Source organism: Sarcophilus harrisii, chromosome 5 (assembly GCF_902635505.1).
Source record: "Sarcophilus harrisii chromosome 5, mSarHar1.11, whole genome shotgun sequence".
In the NCBI taxonomy this organism is placed as follows: Eukaryota; Metazoa; Chordata; class Mammalia; order Dasyuromorphia; family Dasyuridae; genus Sarcophilus; species Sarcophilus harrisii.
Window position 1 is genome coordinate 94,690,348 of NC_045430.1, and position 26,673 is coordinate 94,717,020.

The 26,673-nt window shown below is 34.7% G+C and overlaps 1 protein-coding gene and 1 non-coding gene across 4 annotated transcripts in view; both read left to right on the top strand.

Moving 5' to 3' along the window:
* Nucleotides 1-317: 317 nt before the first annotated feature.
* KANSL2 (KAT8 regulatory NSL complex subunit 2) overlaps nucleotides 318-26,673 on the top strand; it is a 33,458-nt gene continuing 7,102 nt past the window's right edge. Inside the window, exons 1-8 of one of the 3 annotated variants that reach the window (XM_031938014.1) lie at nucleotides 318-669; nucleotides 1,401-1,659; nucleotides 9,800-9,978; nucleotides 10,603-10,717; nucleotides 14,377-14,540; nucleotides 14,777-14,943; nucleotides 15,974-16,070; nucleotides 20,483-20,736. In XM_031938014.1, the coding sequence (XP_031793874.1) occupies nucleotides 1,409-1,659; nucleotides 9,800-9,978; nucleotides 10,603-10,717; nucleotides 14,377-14,540; nucleotides 14,777-14,943; nucleotides 15,974-16,070; nucleotides 20,483-20,736 (1,227 nt within the window). In that variant the 5' untranslated portion in view covers nucleotides 318-669; nucleotides 1,401-1,408. Of the gene's footprint in view, nucleotides 670-983; nucleotides 1,660-9,799; nucleotides 9,979-10,602; nucleotides 10,718-14,376; nucleotides 14,541-14,776; nucleotides 14,944-15,973; nucleotides 16,071-20,482; nucleotides 20,737-26,673 lie in introns of those variants that run through there. The other 2 variants (XR_004229473.1, XM_031938013.1) reach the window with 2 other exon arrangements.
* On the top strand, nucleotides 16,168-16,303 carry LOC111721028. The gene has a single exon (XR_002770407.1). It is a non-coding gene; the product is annotated as a small nucleolar RNA SNORA2/SNORA34 family (small nucleolar RNA).

A 26,673-nucleotide genomic window follows, 5' to 3' on the forward strand; every position in this document is an offset into this window, starting at 1 on the left:
TTTTGGGCTCCCTGGGCGGGACTCATCCTCCCGATTATCAGTCAGCGATAAACTGAGGAGCAGTCTCCAGAATTAAATGCTTGTCAGATTGGCAGACTCCAAAACCCGAAGCTCTAGGATTTACTTATTGTTAGAACAGAAGCCCCTAAAATCAGGGACCACGAAAATCCTATTAAATCCTCAGGAACTGCAGCTTGCTCCCAGGCCTTCCGGGTTTAAGGCGGGCTCGCCGAGTCCCACTCGAGGCGGCTTATTTCCGAGTGTAGACCCACAGTGAGACTTTTATTAAGGCTCAGGGGGGCGCCGAGGTAAAGTTAGAATCCGCCGCTCCCCTTTGGGAAGTTCCAAACGGAAGCCGCAGCTGCGGCCCTGAACCTGCTTCATAACCGGCGCGACCTCACCGGGACCATTAAAAGCCCGCCAATCTTTGATCCCCAGTCTCTCCCGCCAAGCATAAACTCTCAACGGCCGAGAGACAGCCATTCCAGCTAGTTCACCCCCACTTATTTATTCCCGGCGCAACACCCTCTCAGTTTGATAGACGTGAGCATTCTGCCAATGGTGTGGCCGTGCCCTCTTGCTAAGGATCCAATCGGGGGCTAGGGGGCGGGGTGAGCAAGCTAGAGGTAGGTGGGGATCCGCAAGAGAGTTATCTGCAAGGCGGTTGAGGTAAGATGGCGACTCTGGCCAGTTTGCTCTTCTGGTGGGCGGGTGGCGTCTTTGTCTTTTCGGCTCCACCGGGGGCTGGGCGATTGACCTCAAGTGGCGGCGGCCTTGGACGGGGCTTTAACTTTTTTCTCCTCCCCTGCTTGTCCCCTCCCCCATGAAAAGGATTTTCTGGACGCCCCGAGCCCTGGGTCAAAATGGCGATCGCCGGAGTCTCCGTGGGCTGGCTGGGCTCGGGGTTGGGGGAGGGTCGGGCTGGGTTTTGTGCGTGTGGGGGAGGGGGGGGGCAAAGCCCGACGGCGCGGCCGGGAGACAGCCAGCCGGGGCGGAGGTGGGGGCACCCCTCGAGAGCTTCCTTGGCTTTTTGCTCTGAAAGGGACGCGGGAAGGGCGAGGGGAGCCGAGGCCTCCCCTTGCCCCCGAGAAGGGGAAGCCACGGGCACACCGAGCTCTCGGGGCGTTCTCTGGAGGCTCCTGGGGCGGGAGGCCCTTAGTAGGCCGACGTAGCGTAGGTGAAACTTCCCTTTGGCTTTTTTTTAAGGGAGAGAGGGAGAGACTGACTGAGGTAGAAACACGCAGAGAGGGGGAAGGAGAGAAAGAAAGGGTGGTTCTCGGAAGCTGAATGCGGACGCTTGCCCGGGTTCGCGGCGAGGGGGGGCAGGGCTCTGAAAGATCCCCGACCTCTCCGCGTAGAGTCTCTCCCTTCCCCTCCCCTCCCAACCTTTGCTCCCGAAGGTGTTGGTATGAACAGAATTCGGATCCACGTCCTGCCATCGAATCGGGGGCGCGTCAACCCAGTGCCCAGATCTCAGGAGCCCCAGTCTTGTTCCTTCACACACCGCCCATGCTCCCAGCCCCGTCTCGAAGGGCAGGAGTTTTGCATTAAACATATCCTCGAAGACAGGAATGCCCCTTTCAAGCAGTGCAGCTACATATCTACCAAGAATGGAAAGAGATGTCCCAACGCCGGCCCCAAGCCTGAGAAGAAAGATGGGTATGTGAGTTTCTCCTTTTTCTTTTCTTGATCTTTTTTTTTTTTTTTTTTTTTTTTTTTTTTTTTTAAGTTTTCATTTTGGGGTAGGATGGTGCTTTGAGGAAGAAGCCTTGTGGTTTTTTTCATTGTGGTACATTAGGGTATAGAGACACTGGGAGCTGAAGGTGGTGCATGCTGGCTATTGATTATTAAGTTATTTTCTAAGTAACAGCGGAGCTGCTGAATATCTTATTAGTGTTCTGTAAAAGCAGAATGGACTGAGTACTCTTTTAAAAGTATCTTTCTTGCTTTTAACATTAATAATGAACTTTGAACTAACATTGATCTTTCTACATTTCTTAATGTCAAGGTATCATTTATTTCTTAGCCTCCAAAAAATGATGTGAGGAAGTACTTTGAAAAACACTTCCAAAAAGCTGTTATTGTAAATATATTAGTGAGCCAGTAACAGCTTATGGTAAGGATCTTGCAATTAGTGTAGTATGTTGAATTTTACTTATTTTTCTGTTTAGGTTTTGTAATTCACTTGTTAGATTTTACTCATTGTGCATCATACTGAGAAGTAGCCTATAGGGGTGGCAAGCTGATTAAAAGAAACCATATTATTGAGACAATTTTAGGTATTTTTCTTAAAGATTGAACAATCCTCAGATTGATAGTTAAACAGTATTTTTTATGAATGAGATAACCGAGCGCAATGAAATTAAATATTGTGCCCCAAATGTTTTACATATACCTATATAGTACTTTATTTGTTAATGTTGCTAATGCTGATTATCTGTCAAGACTATCTTTTCTGAAGTTATTATTGAAATACCTTAATTATATATATTGATAATGCTCTTCATCTATAGCAAGAAAAATGCCATTTTTTTAGAAGTCCTAATTGATTTGCATGGATTCACCCATATAGTTTATTCTGTCTTTTGATTAGTTATTTGTATTGACCTTTGCATAGAGCTTCATCATTTTCAGATGAAGTTGTGATCTTTATGAACATTAACCTTTTGATTTTGTTTTCCTTATTGCCATTTATTTATTTTTATTTAGGGACTTGGCACTTTTTTTTAAAGCAATCCTTGAAAATTACTTTACTTGAAAATTACACCTTAACTTGAAAATTACTTTATGGGTAGGAGTACCCATAGCATAATTCCATTGAGATGATGCCTTTTTTTTCCTAGTCACAAGGCCCTATTTTGTCCTTTTCCAGAGATGCTTTTTACTTTTTAGTCCCTGCTTTGTATGATGGCGTTGGGGGCATTTTCTGAAGTTGTAATAAGGACAAGAAAGCAAGTATATTTACAGGAGTAATCAAAGCAAGAAATATCATTAAGGTCTTTATTGATTTATTTATTTATTTTTCCTCATGTAATATGATTTTTAAATGACAGTAATCAGTAAATTAACTGATTTATTCAGTGACATACCAATCAAACTACCAATGGATAATATTATAGAACTATAAAAAATAATGAAATTCATCTGGAGAAATCAAAGGTCAAGAATCACAATGCTTTAAAAAAAAAAGTGCCTAGAAATAATCAATCTCAAGCTATACTACAAAGTAATAATCATCAATTTTTTTTTTTTTTTTTAAATCAAGAAGTGGAAAAGTTTCAGAAGTACTGTGGCACAAAAAAATTTACAACCACGAACTAATTAAACTAATGTACAGTTCTGTGTAAACAACGAATTGGATAAAAACAACATTGTGGGGCAGTTAGTTGCATGGAAATGATGTTATAAATAAGGCTTTGAAGGTTTCAGAAAAGAGTTCATGAATTTTAGTGGGGTTTATGTTGAATTAACTAAAGTCACCTTGCAATGATGTTTTCAGGACAGTGTTAACATCAGTCAATCAAGAAGCATTATTAAATGTCTATGTGGCAAGGACTGTACTGAATATTGTGGATGCAAAGAAAGGCAAAATTAATTCCTTCTTTAGAAGTGTACATTTTAGTCGAGAAGATGACATCTAAATAATTAGGTATCTGGGAAGTATTTGCTGTTCATGGTAAACAGAACTCAAAGAGAGTTCTTAAAGGGAAGGTATCAGTAGCTGAAGTGTCTTGAGAAAACCTTAAAAAAGGGTGGGGGGGAACGACTTGCGCAGAGTCTTTTAAAGGAAGATATGGAAACTAAGAGGCTAAGGTGAGGGGGGGCCAGAGAATTCCCGTTATGGGAAATAGTGAATGCAAAGGCACAAAGATAGGAGATGGAGCATCACCTTGGAAATAAGTAAGTAGGTCTGGTTAATGAAAGAAACTTGGGAACAGAGGAAGGACTCTGATTATACATGAATCGATGCTTTACATGTCAAATAAAGAAGTTTATATTTGATTGTGGAGTTAAATAGGGATCCACTGGAGCTCATTGACTAGGCAAGGGGGAAGTGATAGTGGTCATACCAGATTTGTGCTTTAAAAAAAATAATCAGCCGGACAGCCTAATGGAGAATGGGTTAGAATGGGAAGAGACTTGAGGTAAGGAGATTGTAATAGGAGATTGCAGCACAAATTGGGACCATGTATTTCAGCATGGATAGGACATGTAAGGGAATCCTGCAGGACTGAGGACCTTTATGATATTTTTGTCTTTTTTATTGTTTACTGGCTAGTTGAACGTGGTCTGTTGGATGTGACTTCAAAGCTTTTCCAATTTGAAAGGCTTATTTTGGAAAAATCTGAATCAGTTCTATACCACAATGAAACTTTATTAGGAGTTATTACTACTAGTATTTCTTGATTCTCATATCATTCTTAAATAGTGTAATTTAAGGTCATTCCCTCTCATCTTTTTAGTATACCTTTTTAATAGTTAATTAGAAATTGAGTATCTGCTGTGTGAAGAATGATACACTTTGGATAGGTTATGAAGGGATTAGAAGTGCTATTTCCTGTTAAGAGTTTATGATCTTAGTGTGGCAAATAGGTATAATTTGAAAATATAATCATCAAGTAAATGTTAACAAGTACAGAAATATAAGTGGAGTAGAATCAATCTAAGAAGGCTTCTTATAAGATTATATTTTGAGTAGACTTTTCTCATTCATTCATTCATTCATTTAATGGACTTTTCTCATTCATTCAATTAATGGGTAAAAACCATTTTACTTAGCCACTCTCAGGGATACAAAAATTAATCACATAATTCCTTCCCTCAAAGAGTTCAGTTTAGTTCAGAAGAGAATATGCACATACACACATGCACGTACATTCTGGGACCCTAAATCTTGGGACCTTTTCTCAATCTTCATTAAATTTCACCTTGTGATAGTGCTGACACTGCAGATGACACTGCAGCACTGATACAACTTTGTAGGTTTCTATATAGCACTGCCCTCTCTGCATTTACTTTTGCTTTATCTAGCTAGTATCTCTGCCTGCTCTTAAACTGTGAGGATGCTTCAAGGCTCTGTCTTGCATCATTATTTCTTCTTTCTGTACACTTTCAGTGATAACCCTATAGGGATAAATTCTTTCTCTCCAGATGACTCTTCTGTTTCTTCTGAGCTAGAATCTGTATTAGCACATCAGATTCCTGTCCAAAATAACTCATTTCTCTAAAACCCAGTTCTCTTCCTAACTTCCCTGTTTTTGTTAACTATTTGTCAACTATTCTGTTTACTCAGGTTTGCCATCTCTCATTACTATGACTGGCACATTATCAGTCCCTTGTTAATTACTATTGATTGATTAACTGACTCTCTAAGTCTTTAGTCTCCTTCAACATTCCCCTAATCTGTTCAGTTGCTAAATCTTGTTGATTTATAAGATTTTTTGCATTGATTCCCTTCTCTACTAAGGCCATTACCTTGGCTCAGGCGAGGTGGCACAGTGGAAAGAATGCTGGGCCCTTGAGTCAGATACTTTATAGATGACCTTGGACAATTCTTTTAGTATACTTATGTTATAAGATGAAATGTAAAATCTGTAAAATGAAAACCATGATCTTTTAATGTAATTTTCAAGGAATCTAATAGTTGAATAAGGTTTTGTACCTTCTTTATTGTTATTCTCCTTTACTTGCATTTCATTTATATGTTCTTTGAAACTTGCTTTTTATCTTCCAGAAATTCCCATAAAATATATGGCAAATCTGATGACTTTGCTTTTAGATGGTAGTGAAGTTATTAGTCTTTTCTTCTGGACTTATGTCTTGAACAACTTGGCTCTGTGGTATTTAGCATTTGTCTAGAATTTTTCCTAATTATTGTGTTCCTAGTCTTAGTTTTGCAGATTTCTTAGTGGGGATGTCAGTCACAGCTACAGACTCCCTTGGGCCATCTTTAACTACATCCTGCTTCAGTAAGAACAGGAAGGGCAAGAGGATTTTTTTTTTTTTTTAAGATTTTATTTTTTTATTTTTTAAAATTTTTAATAGCTTTTTATTTAGAAGTTATATGCATGGGTAATTTTACAGCATTGACAATTGCAACCTTTTGTTCCAATTTTTCCCCTCCTTCCCCCCACCTCCTCCCCTAGATGGCAGGATGACCAATACATGTTAAATATATTAAAGTATAAATTAAATACAAAATAAGTATACATGTCCAAACCGTTATTTTGCTGTACAAAAAGAATCGGACTCTGAAATATTGTACAATTAGCCTGTGAATGAAATAAAAAAATGCAGGCAGGCAAAAAATGGGGATTGGGAATTCAATGTAATGGTTCTTAGTCATCTCCCAGAGTTCTTTCTCTGGGTGTAGTTGGTTCAGTTCATTACTGCTCCATTAGAACTGATTTGGTTCATCTCATTGCTGAGGATGGCCAGGTCTATCAGAATTGATCATCATATAGTATTGTTGTGAAGTATATAAGGATCTCCTGGTCCTGCTCATTTCACTCAACATGAATTCGTGTAAGTCTCTCCAGGCCTTTCTGAAATCATCCTGTTGGTCATTTCTTACCGAACAATAATATTCCATTATATATATAAACCACAATTTATTCAGCCATTCTCCAATTGATGGGCATCTACTCAGTTTCCAGTTTTTGGTCACTACAAAGAGGGCTGCCACAAATATGGCAAGAGGATATTTTAATGCTTAGATTAGGAGGGTCCTGAACCCAGGGCCTCTGAGGTTCCTGATACTCTTGTCTTAAAACTCCAGAGAAGGCCTTTAAGATCCAGAACACTAGAATCCAGCTTCTTAAACTGGTTTTTGAACCCACATGGGGTCTTGTTAACTGAGGGTTGTGAAATTATGATTTATTTGTGTGTTGTTGTTATGTTTTGTTTTTTGATTGAAGGAATTGGAATTGGAATTAAGTGACTTGCCTAGGGTCACATAGCTAGTAGTATTAAATGTCTGAGGCTGTCTATTCACTGTTCCATCTAGCTGCTCCCATGATTAACAGTAAATGTTTGGTTTGTATATCTATTTATATTTACTATAAATAATCTGTCTTGTACAAGTTTCTCAAGCAAAAAGGTATCCTGTGAGTAGAAAAAATTTAAGAAGATCTGCTTCAGAATGTCAAAGATCATTGAAAGGGACAGCTGAGTGGTGCAGTGGATAGAGCACCAGCTCTGAAGTCAGGAGGACCTGAGTTTAAATGTGTCCTCAGATACTCAATATTTCCTAGCTGTGTGACCTTGGGCAAGTCATTTAACCTCAATTGCCTTAACAAAAAAAAAAAAAAGATCAAAGAAAGACCTAACCCTAATAACTAGAGGTTAGTTGACATACATTGAGAGTCAGCCTTGATAAACATTTAGCAGGGATCAAAACCTGGTGCTGGCATAAAGCCCCAAGTCAGGAACTAGAGTGCTGAACCAAAGAAGGCACTGACCAGCATGAAAATTATGCTATAAGATCCACAGATCTACTAAAAAAAAAAAAAAAAAAAATCAATAATTGCATGCAAAGACAAAAAAAGTTGTGGATTTTCCACAAGGAAAGAAGAAATAAAGCAAGAGATTGGGGGGAAAAAGTTTCTGAAGTAAAAACCCTCCCTTTCCCCAAGACAATAAGCAATTCAATATAGGTTGAACCTGAGTAATTTTAAACATATCTCTATATTCATCATGCTGCACAAGAAAAGTCTAATCAAAAGGGATAAAAAAACACTAGAAAGAAAAAGCAAGCAAGCAAACAACAGTAACAACAAAGATGAAAATACTATGCTGAGATTCACTTTTCAGTCTCCATAGTTCGTTCTCTTCTCTGGATGGCTCTTTCCATCGCAAGTCTATTGAAATTGCCTTGAAGCAGAACTAGATCATTGTACATGGCAACAAGATTATAGGATGATCAATTCTGATGGATGTGGCTCTTTTCAACAATGAGATGATTTAGGCCTGTTCCAATATGATGATATTAAGAGCCATCTATGCCCAGAGAGAGGACTGGGAGAACTGAGGGTAGATTACGACATAGAATTTTCACTCTTTTTGTTGTGGTTTGCTTGAATTTTATATTCTCTCTCTCTCTCTCTCTCTCTCTCTCTCTCTCTCTCTCTCTCTCTCTCTCTCAGTTTTGAGGTCAGAATTGTTTTGATTAGCATCTTTAATGATTTAGAGTAATTTTTTTTTATGACTATAGCTTTGATTTCTAACATTCACTTGTTAAAAATATTGAGTTCCACATTCTCTCCCTCCTTTTCTTTCTATCCTGAGAAGGTAAGTAATTTAATATAAGTTATATATGTACAAAACATTTCCATATTAACTCTGTTGTGAAAGGTCATCAAAAAAAAAAAACCCCAAACCCACAAAAAAAATAAAGTGGAAGATAACATAATTCAATCTGCATCCAGACTCCATTAGTTCTTTCTCTGGGTGTGGATAGCATTTTTCATCATGAGTGCTTTGGAAATGTCTTGGATCATTGTATTGCTGAGACTAGTTTAGTCATTCACAGTTGATCATTGTACAATAATGCTGTTACTGTGTATGATATTCTCCTGGTTCTGTTTACTTTGTGTCAATTTGTGAAAGTCTCTCCTTCCCTACCCCCCAGGCAATTGGGATTAAGTGACTTGCCCAGGGTCACACTGCTAAGGAAGTGTTAAGTGTCTGAGACCAGATTTGAATTTGGGTCCTCCTGACTTCGGAGCTGGTGCTCTCTCTATTCATTGTGTCATCTAGCTGCCCCTAATTTATGAAAGGTTTTCCAAAATCATCTGGTTTGTCATTTTTTTAATAATACACTAATATTCCTTTACAATTACATGCCATAAATTGTTCAACCATCCTCCACTGATGGGCATCTTCTTGGTGTCCAATTCCTGGTCACCACCAAAAAAGCTGCTATAAATACTTGAGTGCAAATAAGTCCCCACCCCTTGTTTTCTCTTTGGGATACAGACTTGGTAATGCTATTGTGAGATCAAAGGTTATGGATAATTTTATAGCCCTCTGGGCATAGTTCCTAATTGTTTTATGTAATTTTTGGACATGTTCACAATTTCACTAACAGTGCATTAGTGCCCCAGTTTTCACACAACATCCCCTCCTTCCTGGACATTTATCAATGTTCTTTTATATCATATTAGCCAATCCAGTAGGTATGAGGTGCTACTTCAGAGTTGTTTTAATTTGCATCTCTAATGGTGATTTAGACCATTTTTTAATATGACTATGCATAGCTTTAATTTCGTCCTCTGAAAACTGCATGTTCATATCCTTTGTCTACTTATTAATTAGGAAATGACTTTTATCCTTATAAATTTGACTCGGTTTTCGCTATATTTGAAAAATGAAATCTTTATCAGAAATACTGAAAAATTGTTGCCCAGCTTTCTGCTTTTGTTCTAATCTTGGTTACATTGGTTTGGTTTGTGCTAACCCTTTTTAATTTAACAAAATAAAAATTATCCATTTTATATCTCATAGTGCTGTTTATCTCTTGTTTGGTCATAAGTTCTTCCTTTCTTAATAGATCTGACCTAAACTATATATCCTTGCCCTCCTAATTTGTTTATAGGATCATCCCTTGTTTAAATCATGTACTTGTTTTGACTTTATCTTGGTACATGGTGTAGTTTCTACTATGCTGTTTCCTAGTTTTCCCATTAGGTTTTGTCAAATATTAAGTTCTTTAAGGATTGTGATTTTCAAGGACTTAATTCTGAAACTTTTGGAAGCTATAAGAGGTAACTTTTTCTCCTCTCTTGTTTTATCTCTTCAGTGTATCCTTCTGTGCAGAACATGCCCGTAGGAATGCCCTGGCACTTCATGCTCAGATGAAGAAAAACAATGCTGGACCCATGGGTGAAACACTTTTGTGCCAATTGAGTTCATATGCTAAGACTGAACTGGGTTCCCAGACTCCAGAGAGTAGTCGCAGTGAAGCTAGCCGAATTCTGGGTAAGGGTCAAAAAGGAGTCTAGAGTCAAAAAGGATAGATTCTTTAAGAGTGGAAAAATAGAGCTCATAACTATTAGTTTAGTACCTTGCACATTGGCTAGCAAATTTTTGGTAAGAATTCAAAAGATTTTGAATTTAAAGAGATATCACTTGTGCTTGAACTAATTTTCTTTCATTTCTATTTCATTACACTGATAAAGGAGTCATTCAGGAGACAACATTGCTTAGGAAGTTGGCTTTCCTGTCCTTTTCAGAAAGTGGTTGACCTCCTTAAATGATATGCTATTAAAGGCTTATTAAAATATATTGAGGGTGTTAGTGACTATTTCATGATCTCATCTACCTTAGAGTAAAAATATAATGAAAATTATGAAGCGGCTTAAGTGGTGCCATACATAGAGTGTGCTGGGCCTGGAATTAGACTCATGTCTGTGATTTGTGATGTATTTTTGGTGGCTTCATTCACTCATTTCTAACGAGTATCAAAATTCTAAAGAGCTTTTTATTATGTGAAATTGAGTTGTTGTTAAAATCATTTAGACCTTTTGGTGTTACAGTTGCAGTAAAATTATAGAGGGGTGAAGTTTTAATGACTGTATTCCTTTTTTTTTTTTTTTTTCTCAGATGAAGACAGTTGGAGTGATGGTGATCAGGAGCCTGTGACTGTGGATCAGACCTGGAGAGGTGATCCTGATAGTGAAGCTGATAGTATAGACAGCGATCAAGAAGACCCCTTAAAGTAAGTTGCAACTATATTATTTTGGAATGTTTTCTATAGTTAATGACAGTTTTCTAAACTGTAAAGTAGGCTTTATCATGAGGCTTGTAAGGTTACTTTTGCTAATTATTCCTGAGGAATGAACATTTTTGTGGAACCTTTCACTCAGATGTTTAACTGAAGTATTTAAAAAATAAAGTACAAAAGAAAACAAGAAAGGCCAGAAGGAAAAACAGAAAAGAATATTTTTGAAAGTTACATCTTGAATTTATTATATACTTATTCATGCTTACTTTTGATTGTTGTTAGGAGGTGCTAGATAGCATGTGGTTAGTCAATGGGTTGATCACTTTCTTAAATCTTCACAGGATTAATTTTTGATTGTTTCTTGCTATCTTTGTAGTCATTATATATCACTTGCTTTCCTAGTTCTGCTTTTTAAAAACATTTAACTTTTTTTAACTAACAAATAATTTAACAATATAGTAGATTCCCAAAAGATAGCAAAAATGAAGTAAAATTAATGATTCCATTTTATACAAATCGTAAAATTAAAAAGTCAAAAAGGAGATAATTGTCATCTGTATAAACTGGAAAGTTGAAGAGGCTATGCAGAAGCTGAGCTAGGCTTCCAGGTGGCCTGTGGAATCATTGCTATTATGTTTATATACCATATACTAACATAATTAGAAATGTGCAGATCTTCAACATGAAAGATCTTTTTCAATTTTAAATAAAATGCCCACTGAAAAAGCCTTATAAAGTTTGCACAGTTTATTTTAATGTCCATCTAATGCATTTCCCTGTAAAGTATTTGTATTATTTCTATATGCCGACTCTGTTGTTGGATACCCCATAGAACGATCTTAATATTATTCTGATAACACAATCAGGTGTTGAAATCTTCCCATTCTGCTCTGACTATAGTTGTTACCTAGTCAGGTTATTGCTATAAAACCATAAGAATTTGAAATTTGCTTGTAACCCTTGCCTTGGTGATATATCCCTGGTTGCCTTTGAATCCTTGATTCAAATAGTTGTCATAATTTTGATTTGATTCCAGTTTTGACTTTGACTTAGTTGTTAGTACTTTCTACACTCTCTGTTGCTGTCACTATTGCTGACTTATCCATCTTCTCAATTCCCTCTGCTTCAGCCTCTTTGACTGTCCCCACAGCTGCATTACTGCTACTGATAATACTTAATTGGGATATCTTGCATTTACTCTTACCAGCATTGCGGCATTCTTTTCTAAAATCTTCTTAATGGGATCTTTTTAAAAAAAATTCTTTGGTTTTTTTTTATTATTTTTATTTTCCCCAGTTACATGTGAAACATTTTTTTACATTTGTTTTTAAATTTTTGAGTTCCAGATGTTCTCCTTTCCTCTTTACACCTCTCATTGAGAAGACCCACATAAAGTTGTACAGAACATTTCCATTGCAAAAGAAAACAGATTTTTCTCCCCATTGCCCCCCCCCCCAAAAAAAAAAAACCCTTAGAAAAGAAGTAAAAAAAATTAAGTATGCTTCTGTCTCTATTCAGACATAAACAGTTATTTTTCTAGGTATGGATAGCATTTTTCATCATAAGTACTTCAAAGTAATCTTGATCATTGTATTGCTGAAAATAGCAAAGTTATTCACAGTTGATTATTACACAACTATGTTATCACTATGTACACAAAACATTTCACTTTGCTTGAGCCATAGAGGACTTTCTAGGTTTTTCTAATAGCATTCTGCTCCCAAAATTCAATTCTTTATGTAAAAATAAACAAGTATATATATCTCAGTATATGGGTTTGGAACCTAAATGTCATCTTCATTGAAGTCATAAGATTTTCCACAGTTCCTTGTTTACCCAATCCTTGAAGATTGTTTTGACCTCATTTTCCTTCTTTTAATCATGACCTAGTTGAATTGTTCAACTCTGCATTGTTCTGTATCCTTAAATTCCATGGCCCCATTTTATTTTAGAGTTCATACTCTGCCACTATTCAATCCTGGTTTCTCCTCTTCAGATGCCTTCTTAGTTACTACTCCATACATCTGGAAGAACTCAAGACAACTCTTATCAACCAAATCCAGGATAAATTCGTATTGTCTTAACTTTTTACTGGATCCTCAACTCTCGGTGTTGCACAAAAATTCTTTCTTTCTTGTTTATCACTATTCTTTCAATGATTCAATTCTCCTCATACTTCAGATGCCCATTTCTACTCCCATATCCTGTTTCTTAAGCAATGATGTAACCTCCTAATTTACTGGGAAAATTATAGCCATGGGATCTTCTTTAAAAGTGATGAAACTGTCAACTTTTGTTTGTCTTTAGATCCATTGTAAGTTTGATGGATTCAGTCTCTGTAAACTCTCTGAGAGACTTCTGGATTTTATCTTCTGTGAGATTCAGAATTCAATCTTCCAACAAAGATCTTCTTTATGGACTCTTTTTCTTTTCATGGACATAAACTTTTTGGGTTCAATTACCTATCTAAGCTGTGTTCTTTCTGATACAAAGAACTATCATCATTAGCAGATAAAGAGGATAAACCCCAAATTTCTAGATGTTCTTGCATTAAAATTCATTTTTGTTGTGCAAATACCTCACCAAAGTTAGTGAAGTCAAGTCATTTTTACTTGTTTTCCAACTGAGGTCATCTGCAACCTCCTCATTTTTACTAATACTGATTGGATCTTCTTTGGGTTTTTCATTTCTTTCTGGGGCTGGTCATGCAATTTCCCTCGACTCCTTTTTAAAGATGGTTTCATGACTGTTCTCAGTAGGGTCTGTCAATTGTTCCTCCATTGCTTCAGTTATGGTGGTCTGATAGATGGAGTGAAGTCTCAGGATTTTTTGCTTGTATTCCAAATGAGACTACCAAACATTTGGCAGGTGGTAGTGCAGAATTCCTGTTCCTCTCATTCTTTTCTACCTAGCTTCTCTTTGACTGCCTACTTTTTTTTTTTTTTTTTTTTAATTAGAGAATACTATTTCATAAAACTATCTGAACTTGTCTTGAGCATTTGGGACTTTCTACTATGTTCTAAAATATTTTTGTCTCAAAATCCCTTTAGTTCGAGTGAAGTCTCAGGATTTTTTGCTTGTATTCCAAATGAGACTACCAAACATTTGGCAGGTGGTAGTGCAGAATTCCTGTTCCTCTCATTCTTTTCTACCTAGCTTCTCTTTGACTGCCTACTTTTTTTTTTTTTTTTTTAATTAGAGAATACTATTTCATAAAACTATCTGAACTTGTCTTGAGCATTTGGGACTTTCTACTATGTTCTAAAATATTTTTGTCTCAAAATCCCTTTAGTTCTGGAATTTACACCTAGGAAGTACCTTCTCCACCTTTAGTAGATCCCTTCTTTTTATTTCTCACTGGACCTCCTCCATCATGGTCCTCTCTCAGGGCAGTGACTGTCGTTCTTTTTTGCTTATATTAATCGTGGTTCCAGGACTTGTAGTGCCTGGCCTATAGTTTATTTTGTATTTAATAAATTCTTGTTGAATGACTGATTCATTAAAATGACATAATTCAGATAAAGAGGTAAAAAAATTCCTATAGTCTTGCTTCTTCACCTTTCCTCCCCTCAAAAAAAAAAAAAAAAAAGACTATTGGGTCTTGCTGGTTTGCCATTCTACCCATTTTCTGCTTGATTACTCTTTTGTTCTAGACATGCTGGTGTCTACACAGCTGAAGAGGTGGCCTTGATCATGCGTGAGAAACTGATCCGTTTACAGTCTTTATACATTGACCAATTCAAACGACTTCAACATCTATTGAAAGAGAAGAAACGTCATTATTTACATAACCGCAAAGCAGAACATGAAACTTTAGGCAAGTAGTGTGCCAGCCCCTATAAATTGACTCTTTTCCAGAAATGTGATTGTTATCAATTTTGTTGCTTTTTGGGTCTAATGTGACAGAGAGAATAACTTTGTTTAAATACTCTAGTTCATCTTTTCCAGAGAATTTTCTTTATTTATTCCTGCTAGGTTAGGATCATGTCTTCCAGGGTACACCAGGGTAGCATTATCAAGGGGAATGTATATGTCTTTTGACTGTTTTTCCAGGTAGTAGCCTTTTGACTGGTCCAGAGGGACTTTTAACAAAAGAGCGTGAAAGCTTAAAGCAGCTGAAATGTCTTCGGCGTTACCGCCAGCGCTATGGTGTGGAGGCCCTGCTACACCGACAATTAAAAGAGCGCAGAATGCTGGCCACAGATGGGACTGCTCAACAGGTACTTACTGCTTGCTTTGCTTAGTTCTATTTACATGTGGTTACCATTGGTGAACCTTATTGTTTTATTTTTCTTTATATATTTTTCATAATAATATGCAACATTTTCTGCTTTTGAGAAATGACAATCTTCAAAGTATTTCATTTTAATCTTGGTGATGAAATTTGACTTAATGGACAATCAATGAGGTAGAAAGCTTCCTGACCTGAAAGCTGGAAAGCTATATGTACCTTTTTTTAGGTTTGTTTTATTTAAGTCTGATGTTAATGCTATGATGTGTTTTAGTAGTAAGAACAATACAGATTTTGTCTTTGTGGCTTAGATACATAGTAGTCCAAATTAGCTTCAGGTTACACATATTGAACAAAAGAGATCGAGTGAGCAAAGTATGCCATAGTTTTATTATAAGGATATGTTAAATTTTGTGTGAACTTAGGCAGTTTACTCATCTGGGTCTGTTTCCTTAATCTTATACAAGATCTTGAAAGTCCCTTTGAGTTCTTTATTTTCCCCCTTTCAGTTCTAATATTTTATGATTTAATGTTTGGACTTGAGGGCCAATCTTATTTTTAAAGAATGTTAAGAACCATAGAAGTTTGGAACAGTTTTGGACTTAAGTAACTTCTTTACATCTCCAAACAGTTGTCTGTCTTTGTCTTCTTAAAGTGGATTTTCCCCCAGAAGTTGTCTTTAGCCCTCTTGTCTTCTCTGTTTGCATTATCTCCTTGGTAATATCATTCATTCATTTGCCTCTTTGCTTTCCAGAGGGAGTCCCAATTCTTTATTTTTAGTTCCTGATTTGTTTATTGAGGTAAAACTTGCCTTCTTTTGAGGGAAAGAATCCATTTCTACTAGGAGTGAGCTTTAATGGAATAACAGAATTATTAACCATATTCAGAATTTATAAGTGTCTGGGGGGAACATTTCATTTAATTCATATCTGAGGACTTCCGTTATATGTAATTTTATTCTGTCTTTTATTATGACTTTGCATTATTTTCTTGAGTGACTCATTCTTTTTTCTTCCCAGGCACATACTACCCGTTCCAGTCAGAGGTGTTTGGCTTTTGTTGATGATGTTCGCTGTTCCAACCAGTGTCTCCCTATGACCAGGCATTGTCTGAATCGTATGTTTTTACCTTGTCTATTTAGCTTATGATTTGCCAGATTGAGTGAGCCTTAGTGTTTACTGGCTTTCTTATTTTCAAGATTGGCTGATTTCCATTGGCCCTGAATCAAGACCAACAGATTGTTGGAACTATTGGTTTCAAACAGGAGCCTAAAAAAATGTCATCCTATGGTTTTCTTGCCATTTCAGAATGATAATAGAGAATGGTCAGTTCATTAGGAAGAAACACTCAAATTAGTGATAAAGAAATGGTTTGTGTACTAATAAAAGAGTTATTCATTTTTTAATGGAATGTTAGACCTGTTATTAAATGGAAAAATTACAGCATAAAATCATAGTGGATAGATAAAAACCTCTAAGGTGTCATTGAACTGCACAACCAACTTAGAAAAGCCATTTTATCTTTATGTAGCAGTGGAATAGAAAACTGTCTTTTCTTATTCTGTGTGTAAGACTTATCTGGTTGACAACTTCCTGATCGAAAAATTATGAGATAGAATTTTTTCCCCTTTTTTAGTTTTACTTTTTGCTTCCCAAAGAATGTGGAAAATGGAATAATGAAACTGTTTCTCAGTGTTCCTCCATTTTTAACTCTTCACCCAAAATTCTGAGCTAAATTTTATTTTATTTTTTTGGTGTATGTGTGGGGAGAAAGATCTTGAAATACTTGGGGATGGAAACTTTTGCTTTATAGTTTTTATTTTTATGTATAAGGGACAAACTGCTAGAAACTGCTTGTTTGGTGATGTAAAGGCTATCAAGACTTATTTAAAAAATGAAATGGGATGTTGAGTAATTTTCTTTTTGTAGTCACTATTCTTTTTTAGACTGCCCTAATGCTCTTTAACAAGAAATTATGTACTTAATTTCTCATCCCTTAGAAATATGTGACTGTTTTTGATTATGAGTTAACTTTTTTCACTCATCTGATGGGGTAGAGCACTAGATCAAAAGTAAAAGAAGTTGAAAATTATTCAGTACTTATACAATGGGTAGGTATTCTCAGGATGTTGTAATAAATAACAGATAGTGATAGATTTTTTCCCATGCTATGAAAGAAAATTTTTTAGCATTATGACATTTGTTGTTAATGAAATTAGTTTTGCTTAAAAATTTTGCTTAGAAAGGAATTGCGTAGTTTTTATATACCATGCCAAATCTAAGATTATAGCTTGCATTTCGAACAGTCTTTGTATTTTAGCCATCATCAAGCCTTTGCTTGAAATGAGGTAAATTAGTGAGGTGAGATACATAATGTAGGCAATTGATTTGGTTTGTATTATAGAAAGAATTTTTATTTTTAAAAAGTAGTATAAATAATTAAAGATGACATATTTATCAGTTTGGGAAAAAAGTACCCTTTAGTTACTTAAAATCAAGCAAGAATAATGTAGCATTGCATTGATTTAATGACAGGTTTTGCTTTTATCAATAAGTTAGATCAGTTTGGTTTCACTTTTTTTTCCCCTGAGAGTTTCATTGCCAACTTAGGTGTGTATCTACCATCTTTCACCTCTGCCTGTAGCTTTTAAACCTTGATTTAAAAATAAAATTACCAACATTATTTTCTCTCCTTCCCACTTCCCAGCTTCCAAATTGAAAGAAAAAAAGAAAAGAAAACAAAACCCTTGTTACAAACATATAGGTAAAACAAATCAACATAGAGCTCACGTCCAAAAAAGTGTCTCATTTACCTTAAATCCATTATTTTTCTGTTATAGAAATATTAATGTTTTAGAATAGGTCTTGAGAAAAATGGTTAGTCTCTGCATTGATAGAAATTCTTAAAGTATTTGAAAGTTGGTTTTATTTAAAATCTTGTCTTTGCACAAATTGTTCTTCTAGTTCTATTTATTTCCCTTTGCATTAATTCATCCTACTCGGGATTCTCTGAAGTTGTCTTTTATTGGAAAGCACAGTAATACAAATTTTTCTCTTGATTTTGCTCATTTCTCTCCTTCATTTCATGTAAGTCTTTTTTTTTTTTTTTTATTTTTTATTTAATAGCCTTTTATTTACAGGTTATATGTATGGGTAACTTTACAGCATTAACAATTGCCAAACCTCTTGTTCCACTTTTTCACCTCTTACCCCCCACCCCCTCCCCCAGATGACAGGATGACCAGTAGATGTTAAATATATTAAAATATAAATTAGATACACAATAAGTATACATTTTTCATGTAAGTCTTATCAGGTTTCTCTGAAACCTGATGGTACTATTACTTTTGTATGCCATAGTTTATTAAACTATTTCCCAATTGATAGGCTTCTCTTTAGTTTCTAGTTTTTTGCCATTATAGAAAGACCTACTTTTAATATTTTTGAACTTCTTTCTTTAATCTATTTATATTGTTGAGTGTTATTATTGATTGATTGATTGCTGGGTGTTCTGGAATATGAAGATCTGAGTTCAGATGTGGCCACAGGCACTTAGTGATCCTGGACAAGTCATTTCGCTTCTGCCTCAGTTTCCTCATCTGTTAAATGGGGTTAATGGTAGCATCTGTTGCCCAAGATGGTTGTGAGGATTTGTAAAGGTATTTGTAAAGTGTTTCGCAAACTTATAAGGACTATATAAATATATTTTAACAACTACTACCATTCTAATAATGGTATTGCTGAGTTAGCATCTACACAATTTTCTTTTTGGTCTCTGCAACTTCATAAAATGTGATTGCATTGGAAGGCAATGGTAGAGACCATTTCCTGAAATTACAAACTGTTGCTATTCTAGATTTTGGCTATAAGTCTTAGATTTTTTATTTTAAAAGAATTTGGGAATATAGGCTGATATTACTTAAAATTACTATCTGTGAAATATGGCAAATTTTAGTGTTATGCATCATTTTAGAAAAAGAGAGATATTATCTACCTCTTGGTTGAGCCAAAAGTGAAGAACGTATTGTTAATAGATTGAGCTACAAGAAATAGATTGAGCTACAAGAGTGTAGTCTTTATGTTCTTTATGCAGACAAAAGAAGGGAGAAACTGTACTCATAACCTAATAGTACTCAGAGCATAATCAAGGTTCTCCTATTTATATTTATGCTCATATTTGTTGATCAAAGATTAAATGAATATGCAATGTGATTTAAAATTTTAATAGCTTTTTATTTTAAAAAATTATTGCAAAGATAGTTTTCAACTTTCATCCTTGCCAAAAACTTGTGTTCTGAATTTTTCTCCCTTCCTTTCTGCCATTTCCTTTCCCTACACAGCAAATAATCCGATATAGGTTAAACATGTGCAAGTCTTCTTTACATATTTCTACATTGTCATGTTGCACAAGTAAAATCAGATCAAAAAGGAAAAAGATGAGAAAGGAAAAAAAAAGAACCAAGCCAAAAAAAAAAAAAAAGGTGAAAATATTATGTTTGTGATCTACCTTCAGTCCCTATAGTCATCTTTTTGGATCAGATGGCACTCTCTCATCATAAGTCTATTGGAATTGCCCTGAATCACCTCATTTTTGAAAAGAACCAACTCCATTACATTTGATCATCACATAATCTTTTTGCTGTACACAATGTTCTCTTGGTTCTACTCACTTCTCCTAGCATTTCACACCTTTCTGAATTATCCTGCTGATTGTTTCTTATGGAACAATAATGGCATGTGATTTTAAAAAAATCTTTTTGCCTTTTTTGCTTGAAATAAGAAATGAAAAAAAATGACAAATGAAACATTTCAAACCTTAAAAGTGCTGCAGTTAGCCATTAATCTATATCATATATAGTTAATACTATTATGATTATTACTATTATTAGCTATTAATATGAAAGGTTGCTTGTTATTAGCAGCCATTTTAATTTTAAATGAACATTTTTGAATTTAATGGAGGAGTACATAATGGTGAGAGAGCTTTGTTAACAAAAGCATCATGTAAATATTAGAATTGCTGTCATTGTCATTTTAGATTCTGACTCTCAACCTAGAGAAATAGTAATATGAAATGATATTCCTTTGAAATTGTTACCATTTACAGTAATGCCTAGAAACAAATTTGGATATATGCTTTGAATAAGAATAAATTTTTAGAAATACTAATTTCTCTTTACTCAAAATTTTATTTTCTGAAATTGAATATTGATTACTTTTTGTTTGTCCTTTATGAATTAATTTATGATCAAATATCATTTATGTACCTCTGAGAGCAGAAACCTTCCATTTGACAAGATAGAATCCTTAGAGAGAAGTTGAAAATTAAGTTCTAGCAAAATTTTATTACTTAACTTGAAAGCCACTTCTCATGTCATTTGATGTCTTGTGTCAGATATAATAGTACTTGTAACTGTATAGCCCAGTTTTTATCATTTACTATGCCTGGACAGCTTTCAACTTTTTAAGGGATACATTTCTGTCTTTTGAATATTGGTTTCTACTTTGTTTCTTTCTGTTGTTTTTCAGATATCTGTCAGGATACCAATCAGGTTCTCTTCAAGTGGTGTCAGGGCTCTGAGGAGGTACCCTGCAATAAACCAGTTCCTGTCAGCCTTTCCGAGGATCCCTGTTGTCCCCTGCATTTTCAGCTGCCACCTCAAATGTATAAGCCTGAGCAGATTCTTTCTGTGCCAGATGAACTGGAAGCTGTCCCCATGGATATGTACTTGAGTGCTGCTGAACTTCAGCCCACAGAGAGTTTACCTCTGGAGTTCAGTGATGTAAGTTGGAGAAACTATTTGCTTTTCTTGGCCATTTCTCCATAATTTTGGAGAAAATCTTATCCTTTGTGGTCAAAAAAGTGGTTACAAAGTAGCCATTAAATTTGATGGTTGATTATTTGTTATTTACTCAAATACCAAAGAAATAATGAGTAGATATTAAGGGAAACTTTGAGTTGTGTGAACATTTTTTGAACTTGTCTTTAAGCCAGACCTTCTGAGATTAGGAGTCTGGACAATATTTTTAAGTTTTTTTTTTTTTTTAAATAGCATGATATTTATAACCTGATATATATATATATATATGAAATTCAGGCAACTGATCATGCCAAGATTGATTGTTACAGGAAGCACTTAGAAAATGTTGCCAACTATTTGAATATATTGTTTGTATGCCTTTTTGGTTGGAAGGAGGAACAATTTTAGATTTGAGGGAGTTTGAAAAAAACAAGTATATAGAAAGGTTGAAAGAGTCACTGGAATTTTACCAATATAATGCCTATAATAAAGAATATAATAATTGAATTCAAATTGCTTATAATAAAAATTTTAGTAGTTGAATTCAAATAGCATTCAGGCATATATATATAATTTTAGTGGTAATGGATTTTATTGTGTAGATTGATCACCTAGAAGTTGTTTCACTGAAACATTTGTTCAGTTTGTTAGTTATCTTAAATTTTGTGCTACACTTTTATATAGTAGAGCTCTGGTTTTGAACCTATCATGTCTGTGTCATGAACTTTAATCTCCATGTGTTTGCTCCTTTAACTTTCCAATTGACTTACATCCTTGCTGTTACCATTTACAGGCTTTTAGTACTACTGTCAAAGTAAGCCAGTTTTCTGACTATATAATTGAGTCTAAGGATCAGTATATTCCTCCTTAAACTAGCTTGCTTCTTAACCTATCTCCTGTGCTCCTGTTCATTGATAAATTTGATCCTAAGTTGATCAACTTAAATCAACTTTCATTCACTTTCTTCATCATATTTTCCTCTATATACTCTGGTTATGTAGTTTTTTTTTTTTTTTTTTTTTAAGTTCATAATAAAGGAATTTGTTTTATAACATGGGTTTCTGCTGTTTCCTGTGATGAAGACTTTTATATTTACTGGTTTTTGTGGGGGATGAAGTGGGGATGGGATTGTTTATGTAGATCTGTAGGATTATCTGATGGTCCGGAATGCTTGATAAGTAGAAATCTAGAAAATATGCTTGTTTCTGCCAAACTTTTGAAACTTAACTGAAACTTCTTTACATCCAGTCCAATTTTATTCAGTACTTTTATTTCAGCAATTTAAGTGGATGGTGATATATGCTGATATTAACTATTCATTTAATTTTACTTTTGGTTTCAGGATGATCAAGAATAATCACTTTTCTTCTGGCGTGTGGTCATGAATTTATATTTGGGATCTCAGTGGTTCTGAAAAATGATTGAGACAAATCATTTTCATACAGAGACTGATTTGTAAACTAAAATGACAATTTACTAGTCTACCAGGAAATTGGTGTATGTTGAATTCATATTTACTTTTCTGTATGTTCCTAGTTCCCTTTTCTTTTGTATAGGACAATTAATTTAGTACTTTTTTTCCAGTTTTTTGTCTTATATAATGAACTATTACCCTGTCTTTCCGGGAGGCAAATATAAATCTTATCTGAATTGGAAAGAGTTTTATGTTTTGTTTTGTTTTGAAAGACAGTGGGGTTAAATGACTTGCTTAGGATTACAAAGCTGGTGAGTGTCAAGTGTGTGAAGCCAGATTTGACCCAGGTCCTCCTGACTCCAAGCCTGTACTCTATTCATTGAGCCACCTAGTTGCTCTGAAAAGATTATTTTCTTTAAAAAAAAAAGTTTATTGATTTTTATTCTTTTTTTGTATTATTGAAATTATTCTGTGTTTTCTCCATCCTAAAATTATACCTTATGACAAAGAATATTTTTTAAAGGAAAAAGATGAAAAAGAGGAAGAGGAAAAAAAGTTGACAGTTGATCACATTGAAAATATTTGAAAATATATGTAATGTTCCACAGCTGTGAACCTCAATTAAATATTTATTAAGATCCTCCTGTTTGCCAGGCACTGTGCCAAGTTCTGGAGATAAAAAAGCAAAAGATAGTTCCTGTTCTCAAGTATCTCATAATCTAACGGGCAAAAAAAATCTTTACATATAAAAATGAGCTATATACAGTATGAACTGGAGATAATGAACAGAATTAAGGAAGATTAGAAAAGACTTCTGTAGAAGGTTGAATTTTTGCAGGGACTTGAAAGAATGGAAGGGAAGCCAAGAGGTGGAGGTGAGGAGGGAGAATCATTCCAGGTGTGGTGGAGATCCATTGGAAATGCTTAGATAAAAGCAGATAAAAAGCAGAAGAGTTGGGGAGAGAAGTGTCTTTTCCTTATCTCTTCTTTGGATTTGTGTTTGTGCTTTGTAATTTTTCAACATTCATTTTCAATTGTTTTTCAGTTCTTTCCATTTACAGTGTTCTAGTTATTTATGTATATTGTTTACTTGGTTCACCTTTTCACTCTACATCATTTTAAGTCTTTCCATGCTTTTCTGTAGTTAGCTATTTGTGTCATTTCTTGTAACACATTCTATTACATTTGTGTAACACAGTTTGTTCAGCCATTCTCCATTTATGAGCATTTACATTGTTTTTAGTTCTTTGCTACCACAAAAAGTGATGTTACAAATATTTTGGTGCATTAAGGACTTTATCAGTGATCTCCTCCTTGATGTATATGCCTCGTGAATAATTATTTTGCATAATTTTATATTGAATGGTTTTACTAAATTACATTTACCAAAAATGCATGTGTACCTTTCAACAATCCCTAAAACATTGATTATTCTCATCTTTTGATTATTTTTGTTCTCATTCTGCATACATTAATTTTGTGCATTTCAGTTTCATGTAATTTAAAATTTGTCTTTTATCTATTTTATCTTATAATTGCTTCTGTCCTTTGGTTAAGAAAATATCTTTCTATAGTTGTGAAATTGTGAAAAATATATGATCTGCTTTTAATTTTTATGACCTTTAATATTAGTCATATGCAGTTTTGTAAAATACTGTAAGAGATTGGTCTAAACTCAGCTTTTGCCAAACTATTTTCAATTGTCCTAGAAATTAAAAAAAATTTTTTTTGATAATAGCCTTTTATTAGCAAAATACATGGAAAGATAGTTTTCAGCATTTATTACTGCAAAATCTTGTTATCCAAATTTTTCTCCCTTCTTACCATCTCCCCTAGACAGCTAGTAATCCAATATAGGTTTTCATATTTATTATGCTGCACATGCATGTGCACACACACACACACACACAAGATCAAAAATGGAAAAAAAAAAAGCAAACAACAAAAATGCTGAAAATACTATGTTGTGATTTACATTCAGTCTTCTTAGTCCTCTTTTCCCCAGAAACTCTTAATCAAATGGGGAGTTCATTCTTAATTAATTCATGGTTTCAGACATGAGTTTATTGAGTTTCATTATTTTTGATACTTCCTTCAATTTGTTGCTTTGATCTATTTCTTTATTTTTTTAAACCAATATGAAGTGATTGATGATTTCTGTTTTATCAAATCAGGCAAATAAACATTTTTCAAGTGCCTATTTTTTTCAAGTGTGCTAAGCTCTAGGGGGATACAACAGAGACAAAAGACAGTCCCTTTCCTCCAAGAGTTTACAATCTAATGGGGTAGACATTAAGTAAACAAATAAGTATGAACAAGCCACATACATGAAAAATGGGACATAATTAAAAGGGGGAAGACTCTGTAATTGAGAGAGCTTGAGAAAGGCTTTCTGAAGAAGATGGGATTTTGGTCGGAACTTGAAAAAAGAGAAGTTACTAAGTAAAGATAAGGAAAGCATTTCTGGCATGGGGGATAGCCAAAGAAAATGCCCAGAGGTGAAAGATGGAATGTCTTATTTGCGGAACAGCAGAGGCCAGTGTGGATGAGTATATAATAGGAAGAATAAGGTGTATACATAAGTTTTTTCCTGGTAGTGATGGGGAGCCACTGGAGTTTTATTAAGTAGGGAAATGCATGGTCAGTCAAACCTGTGCTTTAAGAAAATGACTTTGGGGGGGGCTAAATGGAAGAATTAGAATGAAGAAAGACTTTAAGGTAAATTGACCCACCAAGAGGTTGAAGTGAAGTGACGAATGCCTGCATTAGAATGGTGGCAGTGTTAGAAAAGAAGGGGGAATATATCAAAGTTGTAGCAAAAGTGAAATCAAGAGGACTTGACAACAGCTTGGGTGTTGGGGTGTGAGAGAGGAGGATGACATCTAAAATGTGAGGTTGTTTGAGGTCTGGAAGGTATGATTCATTATTTCTGCCTTTTAAAATTATTTTCCTTGGTTTAAAACATGTGTATATTATTTTAGCTCTCTACCTGACCCCTTCTTTAGAAAGGCATCTTATAATACAGAAAGAGGAAAAAAGTTCAGCAAAACTAACTAGCACATTGAAAAAAGTCTGAAGTTATTTATAGTGTTGGGCGTACCCAGGAGCCTCTGAACTTTTTAAATCTCACCTTTGTGTTCAGACTTGGTCACAATTCCACAGCATTCAATTTTTAAAATCTTAATAGCTTAGAACTGAGACTTTTGGAAAACTTTACATATTTATAAGCAGAATGCTGTATAAATTGTATAATGCTTGTATAAATTACCTTATTCCTATTAATCCAGATTAAAATATAAATTAAGAACCAGACAGTATTGGAAATACATTTAAAATTACTTTCTAAATATACTTCTTTCTATATTTGATACTGTCAGGTTTACTACAATTTTTGTTTTCTACTTCATTTTTATCTATTGTTCAGTTGTTTCTCAAGCACATAGTCTAGCTTCTAGTATATATTAGTTGCATATTAAACTCTTCTTGATTGTTTAATTGGTAAACTAAATAGAACATTTCTAAGGACAAATATTTAGAAATGGCTATCTTCTTTCCCTCTCATTTTTATTTTTCAAGCTAATCTTCAACTGGTACTCATGAATCTGATCTCAGAGTCCTTTTATTATTCTGGTTGCCCTCTTCTGAGTGCTCTGAAGCTTAGTTTCCTTTCTAAAAAATTATACTCTGAACTGCATATAACCAGCAAGCTTCTTCTGGTTATTATGTTATTCGGAGTAAGCTGAAATCTCATTTATTTTTGGTGGACTGCTGTAGTCATTGAAGTAATAGTCCCTTAAAACCTACAGATCTTTTTCAGATGAGCTGCTGTTTAATATCTTTCTTTAACTCATATATGTAAAGTTGACTCTTAGAACCTAAGAATAAGATTTTTACAACTATCCCTCTTACATTTCATGTTATTAAATTTGGCCCAATTGTGCTCTCTCAAGAATGATTTGAATCATGATAATGTTAATTATATTACTTATGTCTCAGTTTTGTGTTATTTGAAAATTTGTTAAGGATGCATATATATCTTTTTACATATTTACTATTCAAAATGTAGAGGGTCAGACACAGATCCCTCTTGACAAAGCCATCTCCCTGCTCCCTTTTCGTATTTATTGAGATCTTTTGTTTTTATATCACTTTTTATTTACAGATTTTTCTCCTCTATCCACTGAGCCATCATTGTAAACAAAGTTTAATAAAGAAAAATGGCAAACAAAGCAGATATTTTCTGTATTTGAGAGTACGTAATATCCGTATGTCTGCAAGTCTCCCATCCCTGCAATAAAGGAAGTGAAATAGATTTTCTTTTCTAGGACTGGTATTTGTTTTTTTCTTTTTTCCATTATACTGTTGTCATTGTGTACATAATGACTTTTCCTGTTGTTTTTTTTCCTCTTCATTTTTCATTAGTTTATACACATTATCACATGCTTCTCTTAATTCTTTATATTTGTTTCCTGTGGTTACTATTATATTTACATTCAACAAATATA